Genomic DNA, 14,062 nt, shown 5'->3' on the forward strand with positions numbered 1-14,062 from the left:
GTTCCACATACGCGGCGTAGGTTCGTGAGGGGTGGCGCTGAATACCACTCCCAGGGTTAGTTGTAGTAGTAGAATATAAATACCGCAGAAAGTGGATGGGCAAACGCAATTGGCAAGAGCATCGCCCGCGTAATGCACAGGCTTTGGTTCATATCCCATCTGCAGCCAGTTGTTTTTCCATCCACTTTCATTTCCACTAATTTATCATTTATTTAATTCACTTAGTAAGTGCTAGTAATCTCTCCTATGTTGTCCTCGATGTCTGTGTTTGTTGGCTTCTTATGATATGATGCGTGTATGCGTGTGTGCGTGTGCGCGTGTGTGTGTGTGCGCGCGTGCGTGTGCGCATGTGTGTGTGTGTGTGTGTGCGTGTGCGCGCGCGTTTATGTGTGTGTGGCGCGTGTATGTGCTTTTAGGCGACAATGGACATGTCAGCTATGCGTCCCAGATTAATTATATGCCTCCCATCTATGCGTGCTCGAAAATGTGTCCAACCTGCACAAGAGGAGCCACGCGTGTTGGCGAGGTCTGGTCTTTCGGGGAGGATGTTTGGCTCTCGAGACGACAGGCCAAGTAAGCATTAAATCACCGACGCTTGGCCTAGAAACTCTCAATATTTAAGGACACACCAGAAAAGCGCTTTCTCACATCTCTCAATTTGACTACATCGCACTGAACGGCTGTCAGCTTAAGCAATAGCTCCCTGCGCGAGACAACATTCGTTGTCCCGAAGCGCGCAATCCCGCTGGATCGGCTAGGAGAGAGAGGGGCCCTCACCGACTCGGTCAACAGCGCTCCGACGAGCGCACAATGCCGTCGCTCGGCACCGTGCAGGAAGCGGCATTACCACGCGCGCATGGCTGCGCCTATTTAATAATGCATCGAAGCCGGTCGTGAATTTTTCAGCTCCTGGCGAGCGGCAACGCGGCCCTCTAGGCGTCTCGTGCCGCGCTCCCCAAGGAGCCCAGCGGTCGGCGGCTCCGGCGCCTCCTCCACCTCGTCCGCCCCTAGTTGCTGGCGGACCTCATTCGGCATTCTTGTATGCGTCTTCGGCGCAGTTTGGGCTCAGCCTGCGAAACTAATCGAGCTCGCTGACGCCCTTGGTCGTTGCTCAATTCCTTCCCAACAGTTTTCTCGTCCGCGCAGGTACAGGCGAGGTGGGAGCGTTAACGACAGAACGTTTTTTGCAGACTCGATTCACTAGCACGCTTTGCTAAGAATGCTTCGAGGGAGCTGCCAGGGCCAGCAGTGCTACTTCGCTTACCCGTTCTCGTGCGATCCATGAACTTCCTGTGTTACGTTAGATTACATTCGACGCCGCATCGCAATTCTCACTGCTTGAGCCCTTGGTTATCTGTGTGCCTTGAGAACTTTTTGCAGTGGTATTTTGTGTCGTTTAGTAAAGCACCTCCTTTACGACCCGGCAGCTGGGCAAACAACAGCGCAAAAGAGTAGCGCGCAGATAGCCGAGCCCCTGCTGGGAAACAGTTGGATGCTCTGGAAAGGCTGGTCAACAACTGTCGCCGCCCATGTTCGCCATCGCCCTTGCCGCGGTTGTCCAATGACCCCGTCGTCTGGACCTTGAAAATTCGAAAACAGCGCGGAACACTTCTCCCGTCATTTACTCCGGTGCACCGTCATTCTGCTAGGTTTATCGTTGTCGCCGTGCCATTGGACTCCGGTGCATATGTCATGGATTTATGGCTTTGTTGCCAACACGTCGTTGTTAATCTGATGTTAATTTTATTTTGTAGTAAATAGCTTAAAGATGCTAAATGTGTCTAATCCAGCTTTTTTTTTTTGTCGTAACGATCAATTATAATTGTGCCTCTCCTCTGCTTGACGTTCGGCTCAATGCCTTTCATTTTCTTTTTCCGCGCTGAGCAGCATATTTGTTACAGCAATAAGGAGAGAAAGGCACCGTTGACACCAAGAGCTTTATCGACGGCCACCGCGATAGAAATTGAAAGTATTAGCCGGTGTGCTGTAGTAGAGATGATCAGAAATAGCAGAGCAGTCGTACAGCTTAGACCCCGAAGTCGTAAACAAAGAACGTGTTCGTTGGAACACTGTCTCTCCATTTCTGCTCGATTTGGATGTTATTGGTTTTGATCGCACGAAAGGCACGACGACACCACCCATTGTGAACAGCGTGTGTTCGTTTATTGAAGTGTCTGTTTGAGTTTCCCCAGTTTCTTCATTTTTGTTTCCTTAAGAATGTCCATGTGCTTCATGTTCTACGTTCTAATTTGAGCAAAGTCGGTAACTCAGTGTTGCGTTCGTTGACCAGGCACGATGGTTGCTGGTCGAGGCATTACCGTTCGCAGCTTCGCCAGTTAGTCGGCTGCGTTTGAATTTTACATTTGAATGAGAAGAAAGGGGGTTAACCGAAGGGCCCGATTTTTATTAGTCATATCCTAAGAAGCCAACAAACACTGACACCAAGGAGAACACTGGGGAAATCACTTTTGGTTAATGAATGAAATAAAGAAACGATAAATTAATGGAAATGAAAGTAGATGAAAAAACAACTTGCCGCAGGTGGGGAACGATCCCATAACTTTCACAACCACAACCTCAGTTGTGTGCTTGCGTTTACTCGCTATGGAAGGTTGCGGGATCGTCCACCACCTGCGGCAAGTTGTTTTTTCATACACTTTCATTTCCATTAAGTTATCGTTTCTTTATTCCATTCATTAATCACAAGAAATTTCCCCTTTGCTCTCCTTGGTGTAAGTGTTTGTTCGAATTTTTCATTTAGTGCGTCTTACTCTTCTGGATGGAATATGATAAGTGTTGCAAGAATGTACAACAAAATAAATTTGCAGCTGAACGCTTGAGTGCTCTTATTTGCCACCTTTGGCAGCAGCGTCGTGTTTCGCTCGCAAAGTATTCGGCATAGCACTTTTTTTTTCAGGATATTGTTATTCAGGTGTCTTTTTGTGGAATTCCAGCCTCACCCACGCAACCGTGCTAGCGGGACGATACATAAAAAAAAATCGATTAAAACTGTGCAATCAGTAGCCGGAAATCAGGCGCAGTGTGTCTCGCATCACAAATGAGAGTACCGACAGCGTGATTATTACATTCTTGGATTTACACTGCGTTGCCAAACTTATAGACATGAAAAGTACAATGGAGCATATTTATGCTGGACATGATAAAGTGTAGTGGAGCATATCTCTCCGACTTTATTATGTGGTTATGCTGCAAGTACGCTTGCAGCATAACCGCATAATAAGGTTATCGCCTCAACAATAATCTTCTTGAGCGTACTTTCGTTGTTTAACACTGTGCCCCCCCTACGTACCTGTCAAGAACGCTACTCGACTGAATGTACCAATGGTTAACGGAGCCGTGACGTCAGATTTCCTTCCTTTAATTCCTTTGTGTTTTTTCTTTGGAGGCCCTGGACTTCAAAACTTTAGAAAATATGCCTCAAATCTTCAAAGCGAGCTAGATGGTTTGCTAGTACAGTTTTTTCGCGTGTTAGTTTTGATTCCATTCGCCAAAACGCGCTGGTTATGACGTCATGACGGTGATAGAGGTCACGCGCTAGGAATGCATCGTAATGTTTTCGCAACCAATCCGGCCACCTCGACTCGATCTTCTTTTACGGGGTGAAGTCGAGCAGCGTAACGAGCTGCGCGACCATATGTAGCAGTAACTGAAGATGTAGCGGAAAGGTAGTGCAACAAATTGCGCTTAGATAGCAAAAAGAAAGGTAACCGAAGCAGTGTGCTTACCGACATTATAAATTCTTTCCGTCTTTTTCACAAGAAAATTACGCATTACATTGACCACAGCTCGCACCTCATCAAGTTTTGCTCAAGAGTGTTCATATCACTATCACATATAACATTAATCAAATCAGGCTTGGCACCCATACAATAAATGCTGCCAGCGTAAAAGAATGCTGTGTGAAGGACATAACACAACTGGTCCAATACCTCTCTAGCTAGTTTAGTCCACCGAATGCCCTAAATGATCAGTATAAGTATTACCCAAACTAAAAAAAAGATTTTCACGATAAACCTCGAGGGAGACATTTAACGGAGCAAACACAGTGTATTGCTTGCGGCGGCTTGTTAATAGGAGCTGTATCCATACTAAGGAGAAGCGTACGTTGATGTGTCTGGTCACATCAACGTACGCGTTGATGTGTCTTCACACTTGACTTGATGCGTCTTCACATTTATTCATACTGCCAGACACGTCGTTTAATCTCTGTCAGACAGTATTATTCTATGTTTATTCAGAGATTTGGGAAAGAATAATTTCGAAGTTCAATTTAGCATTGTCAAATATGCACCCCGTAACGTCAGACAGAAATATTAAAACATTGTTATGTGCATTGCACTTGCAGGTCTGTGAATGCAAATCAGCATGCGCCTACGAGAGGTATGGTGGACCACAGCACTATTGTTGCTGACGTCTGTACTTAATGCGACCCTAGCTTACCCGGATGGAGCCCCGGAAGTCACGTGTGATGATATGATGCCGTTCCACAACAAAGCCAGGCAACTCAACGGCAGTGACTCCCCCTATCGGCTGGTGCAAGAGAAGGCGACCTTCAAAGCTAACGAATCCTTTGCAGGTGAGAACTGAAGGATACCCGAAGGACAGCCTTTATAATACTCAAAATTAAGCAGCGACTATGTTCCATCTAGAGCCATAGTCACATATTTTCTTTTGCCAAATAGGATGCATGACAAGCGACCACTTCGTGCAACTTGAAATAATAGTGGTGACAGCAGTACCACGTTTCTTTTTAGCTTGTTAGAGCGAATTGCTGGCTCCATGAGCACTCTAAATTAAAGGCTAAATAACGTGAGCTAGTTCGCAAGATTAGCTACTGAGAAGGCAGAACAGCTCCTTATTACCATGTGTGCCAGTTTGGTACAGGGAGGAAGCGGATCCCGCAACGAAAGACGATTGCCTACGCCGCATTAGACTTTCTTCAATGGCCCTTTGTAACGTCATGCATTTAGACAGCCTCTGCTCAGAGCTAGTTCAGAAAAACCTGTTAGAAAAAGTTACATTTGCTTTGAAAATGACGAAAAGGAAATCCAACGAAGATGCTGAGGAACAAAATTTGGAGTGGTGTCTTAGACGTCAAGCAAGAACACCGAGGAATAGAACCGTTAGCAAAAATCGTCCACCCTTTACTCTTGTATTTTTGCTTACCGCCGAAGACAAACCGTCGTGGTTGCTTAGTGGCTATGGTACTGGGCTGCTAAAGAGGTGGTCGCGGGATTGATGGATGTGAACGAAATGCGAAAACACCCGCGTCCTTAAATTTAGGTACACGTTAAGCAGCCCCAGGTGGTCGAATTTCCGAAGTCCCGCAGTACATGCATTGTATTCAGATCGTGGTTTTGGCACGTAAAACCGCATATTTTTTGGGCCGCCGAAGATAACGGAACAACCAAGGAACCTTTAAAAAATTACCAACTATAAAAAAAAGTCGGACGAGCTAAGGCTACCCTGACATCAGTGAAATCACGATCGTGTCATTGGCACCATGGTTTAGATGGAATAGTCGCAAAGAAAGTTTTCGCCTTCATTTAGCTCAGTAACAGACAACCTCCTTTCCTAAGGAGCTACGAATGTAGTTTTCGATGAGTATTCCGCAAAGCCAAACCAATTTCACGCTTATATTTTTCACCTTGTTACGTAGTAGCTAAACAGCAGAAATGTAGGCTCCTCGGAAGCTGAAGAACAAGACACTGTTTAAAAACTGGCTTGCACGTTACGTGAAACCAGAAATTTCACCATCAGTAACTTCGATGGCTCATTCTACGTCAGTGCTTGAGAGCTTGTACACTCCTACAACTCAGGTATGTTATGAATATTTAGTGGCCTTTAAACTTAACACTATAAACTTTTTTCTTCATATAGGATGTAGCACACAAACAAATTATCAACCTAGCTGTTCGCATGTACATTCTAGCATGCAGTTTGAAGAAGGTGTATATGAAGAGCACGGTGCGCTGATACTTAGATTGGCTTGTTGTATCTGTAATTTATACCTCCTCGTGATAAAAAAGGCTTCTGTATATTTTAGTTGCCACTTATAGGACCACCAGTACGAAATTCTAGCATCAAGGAATTGCCAAAAAAAGAAAAACTTCATTTTTCAAGCTCAGTACTTATCTGCCTCGTAAAGACACTAGGTGCTAAATTCCATTTTACAAAAGACGTTCACCGATACAAAGACAATAATGGCAGCGTTGACGAAACAAGTGAGGTGGCCTGTTTTTAGACAGCAAACTAACTTTGCAATGATCGTAGTAAAAATTTCCTGGTGGCACACATCAGGATATAACAATTTTTTTCTTGAACCTAGTAAGCTTTTTTTTTATGAAACTGAAAATTAGACATTCGTGCGTTACGTTTTGATACGTTCGTTAATATTTGCCACAGTACATATGCATGGCTAAGGCAAAATGAGGCATCTTACTATTCCAAAAATCAAAAGTTGTGCGTTGTATTCCTTACCAATGAGAGATGAAGTTGTGTCATATTCATTAAAAGAGAACAGTGCCTTTGTTGATCACTTTATCTTGTTTAGCGAAAGCTCATTCACTAGGTTTATTGGAGTTGTCGTCGTGATATCATGCAGGCCTCTTTCTGCCAAGCAGTTCTGCGAGAACCTACTAAGTGGGGGAAGATTTATTAACGAGAAAGATTATCGTTCGCCCAGGCACTTAATTCCACATAAAATGCACAGCATTAGAAGATAGTAGAAAAAAACTGGGATAAGAAGGCCTTAGAGAACAAATCAAAAATACTAGTCATGTGGCATGATTACGCAAGAGTTAATTAATATATTAGGTAAAACAGCCTATTGCACTTTTTAGTATGTGGATTCATAATGAATTCTAGCACTCGCCCTATCATTAGCGCTGGTACTGAAGTGTTTTAAATAAGGGTTTGCGTGAGGTTGTCATTAGAAATATGTTGCCAATGAGTAGGTGTCCCTGGAGTGCCCTAAAACTAAAATTTAGGCAATAATGAAACGAAGCGCCATTGTTTCATGAATTACAAGGACACAGTCATTTGGCATGCTTCAGAGCGTAGCGTTAAACAAAAAATAACAATGAATATTTCAAACGTTTTAATGTACAGGATATGAGCAATTGTGATTATGAAATTAATTACTTAACAGAAGGGAAACAAAGGCTTCATGTATGGTGAGCGTGAAACCAACACAGCTCTTTTATTATTATAATTATCGCAGCATTACGAAGAGAAAGGGAGTGTTCAACGTACTGGCTGCCTCGACCTTTCCCTAGTGACTTATGTTAAACCAAACGGAACAGACTGAACAACAAAGTGTCCCAATATCATCAACCTGCGTGTCTATACGCTCAACCAGTTGAGTGTTACGCAAGCGAAAGACATAGAAGGTTAATGAAAACATGCACGAAAGCATAAACTTTGCTAACGTAAGGGAGAGTGCAGAACGAAATTAGAGATTGTAAACTAATTATTTGTATACCGGCAAAAAATTGGAGGACGCTTAAGCTTTGCCTTTAAGAGTGGAATGCCGATGGCATTCAAAGATCCCTGACTGCTTCTCGCGCTTCCGGGCAACTGCAGCTTATGTAACCGTAACGTTTACCGGGAAACGCTGGCGGCGAACGCTATGCACGAAGGCGAGCTTTCTGGCAGAAACACAGCTTCTTGCGTAGGCCGATCCCAGAGGCTCTGCACAGCCGCGCCAAACTTCCAAATGCAGCCGGAAAATAATATGTTTCTGCATAACAGAATTAGGTTTTCTCGTTTATTGAAATTGCAATCCAACGCTATCATGTCTGTTGGTTATGTGCAAGTCGTACTTTACAAATTTTATGACGCATTTTACTTTGAGAAAGTCAATTAGTTCAGTAACGCCCATGTGCCACTCTAAGGCCCAGCGTGGTTCGGGATGATTTTTCGCTAATGGACGATGCCGCCAACGCCGACACCGGATTTCCTGCGGCAAGGTAGCCTTAACGATATCTCCTTAAATTATGCGAGAACAGCACAGAGCTTGCATGGTTAAAGTTAGAGATGCTTCGCGCTTACATAGCCAATGTTAATTGAACCGATTAACCAAAGAAATGTCATTGCGCTCGTAAGTACAACTTCTCCACTGCACAGTTGATAAATAAACTGCCGAGCCATACTAATCTCTGCATTTTGTAATAGATACACATTGGTTCAAAAATTATTTATTAAGGACCGGGCTTTCTTGGAGATAACCGACACTGTTCCGTTTGGTAAAAAATAGCGGGACGTTAATGCAGGAGTGATTATTGCAATCTCATCTGTGATGGTAAAGTCAAAGATTTTATTTGCTGTTAATGTTCACCAAGCGAATATCGCTCACAGCTGCACAAATGAACCTGACAGCTATTGCTTCTTACACGAATGCTGCAGTAAGCCTTTTCGCCAAGAGCTCGCACTTCAAGGGCTTCTTGGTGAAAGCTTTGGACGAGCAGGGTAACGACGTTGGCCGCTTCCTGCCCGGTGCAAACTACAAGCCGATGCACGATTGCTCCGGTGCCACGCACAAGAGCAAGAAGAAAAAGCGTGCCGTCAACTTGTTGTGGCAAGCCCCAGTCGACAAGACCGGAAGCGTGCGCTTCAAGTAAGTGATCGGTACACTCAAGTAAGGCGGGAGAGTGTTTGCTTTTTTCGTGTTAATCGGGAGAAGCGCAGTATAAAGTTTCCTACAATAATTATTAGAGGTAATTGTGGCTCTGCAGTCGTTCAGCCACCATGGGAATGATGGAAAGTACATGGATTTGTCTGATCTTCGAGCTTGTGGATTTAAACGTTCTTGCAGCTTTATTTATTACGCTTTATATGCCTTCATTGTCGTGAATTTCAGGGCAATCTATACTTTTCGAAATTGCGAAGATTCTGCGAACGCGCACAATTGCTACAGATATCCTAATACATTCAGCCATTATGTATACTCCTTATGTAGCAGTTGCACATACATTCTCGAGGATCGGTAATGAACGGGCCCATTCCCTTTAGCACGCGCTCCGCGCCACATTCCGGTTGACCGAAGAATGGAATTGTCCAAACATAACACATTAAAAAATTCAAGGCAGCAGTTGCATATCCTGAGTTACTCCGTAAAGAGATTCCGTGAATTGCTTAAGAAATGCATATCAGATGACGTTATATCCAGAGGTCTTGCAATTTATGACATGACTGACTTTGATTTTTCAGAGCAGAGTTACAGTTAATGGCGCTATTTTGTCGGTCAATGATAAACCACAGTATTCGGCACTCCGTGAACGAAACTTAGTCGTAAATTCCCATAGCGCTTCGCATTAAATATGGTGACCAAATAAAATCGAAAGTTCCCTTGAGACTTGACATCCCCCCGTCGGCATTCTCGAGGACATTGAAAAAGAGGTACGGCCTTGAAATTTGGAGCGATTTGAGAAGTGTTTCCTGCAATTTAAAGCGCAAACGTGTCTACTGGTGCGGAGCGACAAGTGGTAGCTGGACCAATTTCCGGCATTTCGTGGAATTTGTCGCGAGACGCTCGCCGGCCAAAGTGCAGCCATCATCCCTTGACACAAACGGCACCAAAGACCAAAATGCAAAGGAGCGGCCATCTACAACCTGTACCAAGGTGGACATAAAAACTGATTGGCGACTTTTCATGCCCAAGAAGTAATGCGAAATTGAAGAAGAAAGTGTGAGATTGCACAAAGACCACATCCGCACAGTTTCGTCTAGAACACACTTATGGAATAAAGCATCATTACGACTACTAAAATGTCACACCACCACGCTGCAAGTTTTTCTCGTAGCTTGAAACTAGAAATAAATTTTCAGCATTGCTTTGCAGAACACCATACATCTCAAAACCAGACATCGCACATTCTACTGGTCCCGTTCGAGCGCTCCAAAGTGTGTTTACGTTCAGCTGGTCGAAATCGATCGCTCAGAACACATTTGCCTTGTTAACTCAGAGCACCCCACCCCAGTTCAGAGTGTTCGGAGGTGCTCCCACCTTCAACTTGGAAGCGCGGCCGAGACCTGACAGAAACTGGATCACGTGGTTACTACGATTGCTCTGGGAGCACCTAGTACCTTCGTCTGGGGCAGTCATTCTCTTTCTGAACTCTCGAGAGGGCTCCGTATCGCTGTACAGCGAGTTGGGGTGCGGTAGGAGCCAGTCAGATCTACCAATAGTCAAACGATAAAGAAAACCGTACGCCAAACATTACTAATAGCTTCGTGGAATCAACTTTCTGTTGAGTACATGTCCGAGAGCCATCGGATGGACGGCGCACCTCCGACAAGCTGTAAGAGTGCGTACACAGGGTTGTCAGCATGAACCCCGAAGACAATTTTCTGTTGTGCACGCTTCCTGAAGGTATCGCTCTTGCCGCGGACGGGAGAAATGTCCGTATTGTATTTGGTGACCGTGGTTAACAAAACAATCTAACAGAAGAGCGATTTCGCGAACTACCTTCGACGTATACATGTGAGTTCACTATTAATTCTTTTTGGCAATATGAAGCGCAAACACATCCTATAAAACACAACACACAGAAACACATTGTGTATGTCCTACTCTCTCTTTGCTGCATGCTTTTCATGGCGATAAAAGAATGTATGCAAAACACACCGCATTTGCGCAGAAACAACTCCCTTTGAGAGACACGAGTTATCTTTCGCGTGCCTAAAAACATAGTGCAGCGTAATGGTGACAGAACAAAACTGTTCTGAGCTGCGCAAAATGTTTCTGAGGTCGCCTGCTGCTGCGTGTCAGAAACGTACTCTGAAGGCTAAGCGCGGTTTTTTTGCTCCAAAATAAAATGCTGGCATTTCATCCTTATCGAACACGCTTACTTATTCTCAACTTTTTAAATCTCTTGTGTTGCCCGCGCTGTTGTAGTGCAATGGTTGCATTACTGTGGTAGATTTAAGGCCTCTGCGTTTAACGGGAGGCCGTTTCTAACAAGGTTTCTTTTTGTCCCCGTGCATGGCTTCCTTAAAAGGGAGGCCTACCGAAATTGATAGGTCTGCACTGTAAGAAAAAGCAGCACTGCATTTGAATATAAAAGCCTAAATGAAACAAATTTATTATTTTGAAATGAACTATTTCAACTTTATCGCTTGCTGTAGAGGTGTGTGTTTTAAAGCAATGTTATGTTTCTGAATACCAGTGCACTGAAGACGACACAAGAAAATAGCAATGATGATGCTAAGCAAATTATATGTTAAATCATGATGTCTAATAGCCTACATACCAGCGCAGGAGGAGACAATGGTGGGGAAGCGTTGTTTGCAGCAGTGACAAGAATGCAGGATTCGAGTTTTAAGCACACGATCATGAGAAACTCTAGTATAACGCATCCCTTGGCGGTTATTATATACTTCAAGGCGACTAGCATTCTTGTGGTGGCGCATATGTAACTTAGTGATGGAAAATTGCCTGTTGCCAGGAGTTTGAACGATTATGATTGTGTTAGGCAATTATAGAACGTAACTTGTCTGCTCAGGTACATATTCAACTATTCATACCCAGTGACACGCGTTGTCTACTATAGATAAGACAGCTGCCAGCACATACCTAGTGGGTCTAGCTGGTACATAGCTTGGACCTATTGGGACGAACGGATGGACGGACGGACGTCCGTCCGTCCGGATGGATGGATGGATGGATGGACGGACGGACGGACGGACGGACGGACGGACGGATGGATGGATGGATGGATGGATGGATGGATGGATGGATGGATGGATGGATGGATGGATGGATGGATGGATGGATGGATGGATGGATGGATGGATGGATGGATGGACAGACGGACGGACGGACGGACGGACGGATGGATGGATGGATGGATGGATGGATGGATGGATGGATGGATGGATGGATGGATGGATGGATGGATGGATGGATGGATGGATGGATGGATGGATGGATGGATGGATGGATGGATGGATGGATGGATGGATGGATGGATGGATGGATGGATGGATGGATGGATGGATGGATGCTGAAGTAGGCTACGAATGGTAATCGCATAAATACTATTGCACACTGTTTGTGCTCTATTTGGCTCTACGGAAGCTTTCTTTATTGCGTTCATTAGGAGGAAGTTGGGTCCAGCTCAGCTGGGTCTACGCTGGTACACAGACGACCAACCGATAGGCCACGATTCCTGTGTTTGCTTTCACACAAGGCAGCTCCCTTATAATTATATTCTTCGTGTATTTACACATGCGTCCCTCCTGATGCATTTCATGGGGTTTCTCCTGAAGGTGGTCGACACGCTTTCATTTCAAATGTTCTTTTTTTTACGAGCGACGTGAAATAGTACATGCTGCATAATTACTCTGAGACTAAAACGCACACCGTCTCAGATATTTGAGCAAGAAAATAATTTTTTTTGCCCAACACTGACCTACACCTAGCAGCTTAACCTCAAGAAATTAGGCTTTCATGCTTTACAGTAGGTATGAGATGCTGAGATGTTGCGTTTCAGATGCTTGAGATGAGGGCTTGAGATGCTGTGCTTGGCGGTTCGGTAAGCCAATGAAATTGCAGCATGAGTTTTGCAGTTTTATTGGCTTATAGTTTATGGTTCGCGTAAGCAGTTCTAATAAACAACAAAAACTGGCGAGGCTTCTGCAAACTACATGTGCGCTAATTTCGCAGCACTGGTCTGCATATTTTAACACGCAAGATATTGATGAGCCCGAATATTATTTGTTAAGCTTCGTTTTATGTGTTACCAGAGTGCCCTAAAACTGATCATTCGTTACGAAAACAAACCAGCAGACAAGCAACAACAGGTCCACATTATCTTATTCATTTGTGTACGCGCCAATCTGAAGGCGTGGTGACTTATACTTCTATAATGTCTCTGTACTTTGCTGCATACTTACCATCCCTGATAAAATCATTCGCAGCGCATCTCAGTCACATGAAAAGCGCCGCCTTCATGTTTGCTCTTTATTTCTTGCAGGGCGACTGTGGTCCACGATTACCACCTATTCTACACTGATCTGTGGAGCACAGTTAAGCTGCGGAAACTTCGGCCTGCTCGCTTTTCTCTTGCATTCAATAAACTCCCGTGAAGTAGTTTGTGTGCTCTCATGTGTTTGAGGGTATCGGACGGTTCCGGGGAAGACCTTTTGGGAACGGTGTGGGCCCGCAGCCCCTGAGAGCTAGCAGGCTTCAGTCTTGGCCAGCTGCGTCCAAAAGCGCCCAGCCGTGACTCGCGCTCCCACTTGCACGCGCCTCTTCTACCCGCCATGGTGGCCTAGTGGCTACGGCAATGCGCCGCTAAGCGTGAGAGTGCGGCATCAAACCCCTGGCATGGCGGCCGCGTTTCGATGGCGGTGAAATGCAAAGCGCCCGTGTATACTGTGAATTCGTTACGCTATAAAGAACCCCAAGCAGTAAAAATTAATCCGATGTCCCCACGACGGTGTGCGTCACAATCATATCCTGGTTTTGGCACGTGAATTAGCAGATTCAATTTAATTTTTTTTTGTTCTTCTCATCCAACAATGACTCCGCAGTCACTGATCATTTGCGACGTTACCGTTATCTTACATGAATTCAAGATTTTGTTCGTAACTATCGTGCGCAGTAACGAATTCTGCCGCCTTTAGGGTACTGGTTTGTTTTATGCGGTTCGCGATGAAATCCTTGATGCATGCCAAATAAAGCTCCTTCCTGTCATTTCTTTGCCGCAAGTAAACTTGATCGTGGTTGCGACAGGGTACGCGTTAACTGCATGAAATAAGCTTTACTAGCTACCATTGTGAAACGTATACATGTAATGTATTTAGGTGCGCAGTAGGTGGCCAGTTTTGTTATGCTGATGCGAATTAAGGTTTCTCTCGAATCGTAAGTGTAGGCGCTGCCGCCAAGTTCAAAAAATATTTTTGAGAAAGAGAATGAACGTTACTGTTTATTTTATATAGCCCATCTTCTTTTCTAGGCAAATTGAAATGTTGTATAACGTACACAAAATTTTCATATTGTTGTTATCAAGAATTGTTAACTATTTTGATTGTCACG

At 44.5% G+C, this 14,062-nt stretch overlaps 1 protein-coding gene across 2 annotated transcripts in view; it reads left to right on the forward strand.

Annotated features, from left to right (window-relative positions):
* The window catches only part of LOC135905295 (putative defense protein 2), a 39,651-nt gene extending 26,534 nt beyond the window's left edge, over positions 1-13,117 (forward strand). For both annotated transcript variants that reach the window (XM_070538034.1, XM_065436316.2), the window contains exons 2-4: positions 4,367-4,597; positions 8,428-8,638; positions 12,999-13,117. In XM_070538034.1, the coding sequence (XP_070394135.1) occupies positions 4,375-4,597; positions 8,428-8,638; positions 12,999-13,110 (546 nt within the window). In that variant the 5' untranslated portion in view covers positions 4,367-4,374 and the 3' untranslated portion in view covers positions 13,111-13,117. The remainder of the gene's footprint in view (positions 1-4,366; positions 4,598-8,427; positions 8,639-12,998) is intronic.
* Positions 13,118-14,062: the final 945 nt, after the last annotated feature.

This window comes from Dermacentor albipictus, chromosome 4 (genome assembly GCF_038994185.2).
Source record: "Dermacentor albipictus isolate Rhodes 1998 colony chromosome 4, USDA_Dalb.pri_finalv2, whole genome shotgun sequence".
Classification (NCBI taxonomy): Eukaryota; Metazoa; Arthropoda; class Arachnida; order Ixodida; family Ixodidae; genus Dermacentor; species Dermacentor albipictus.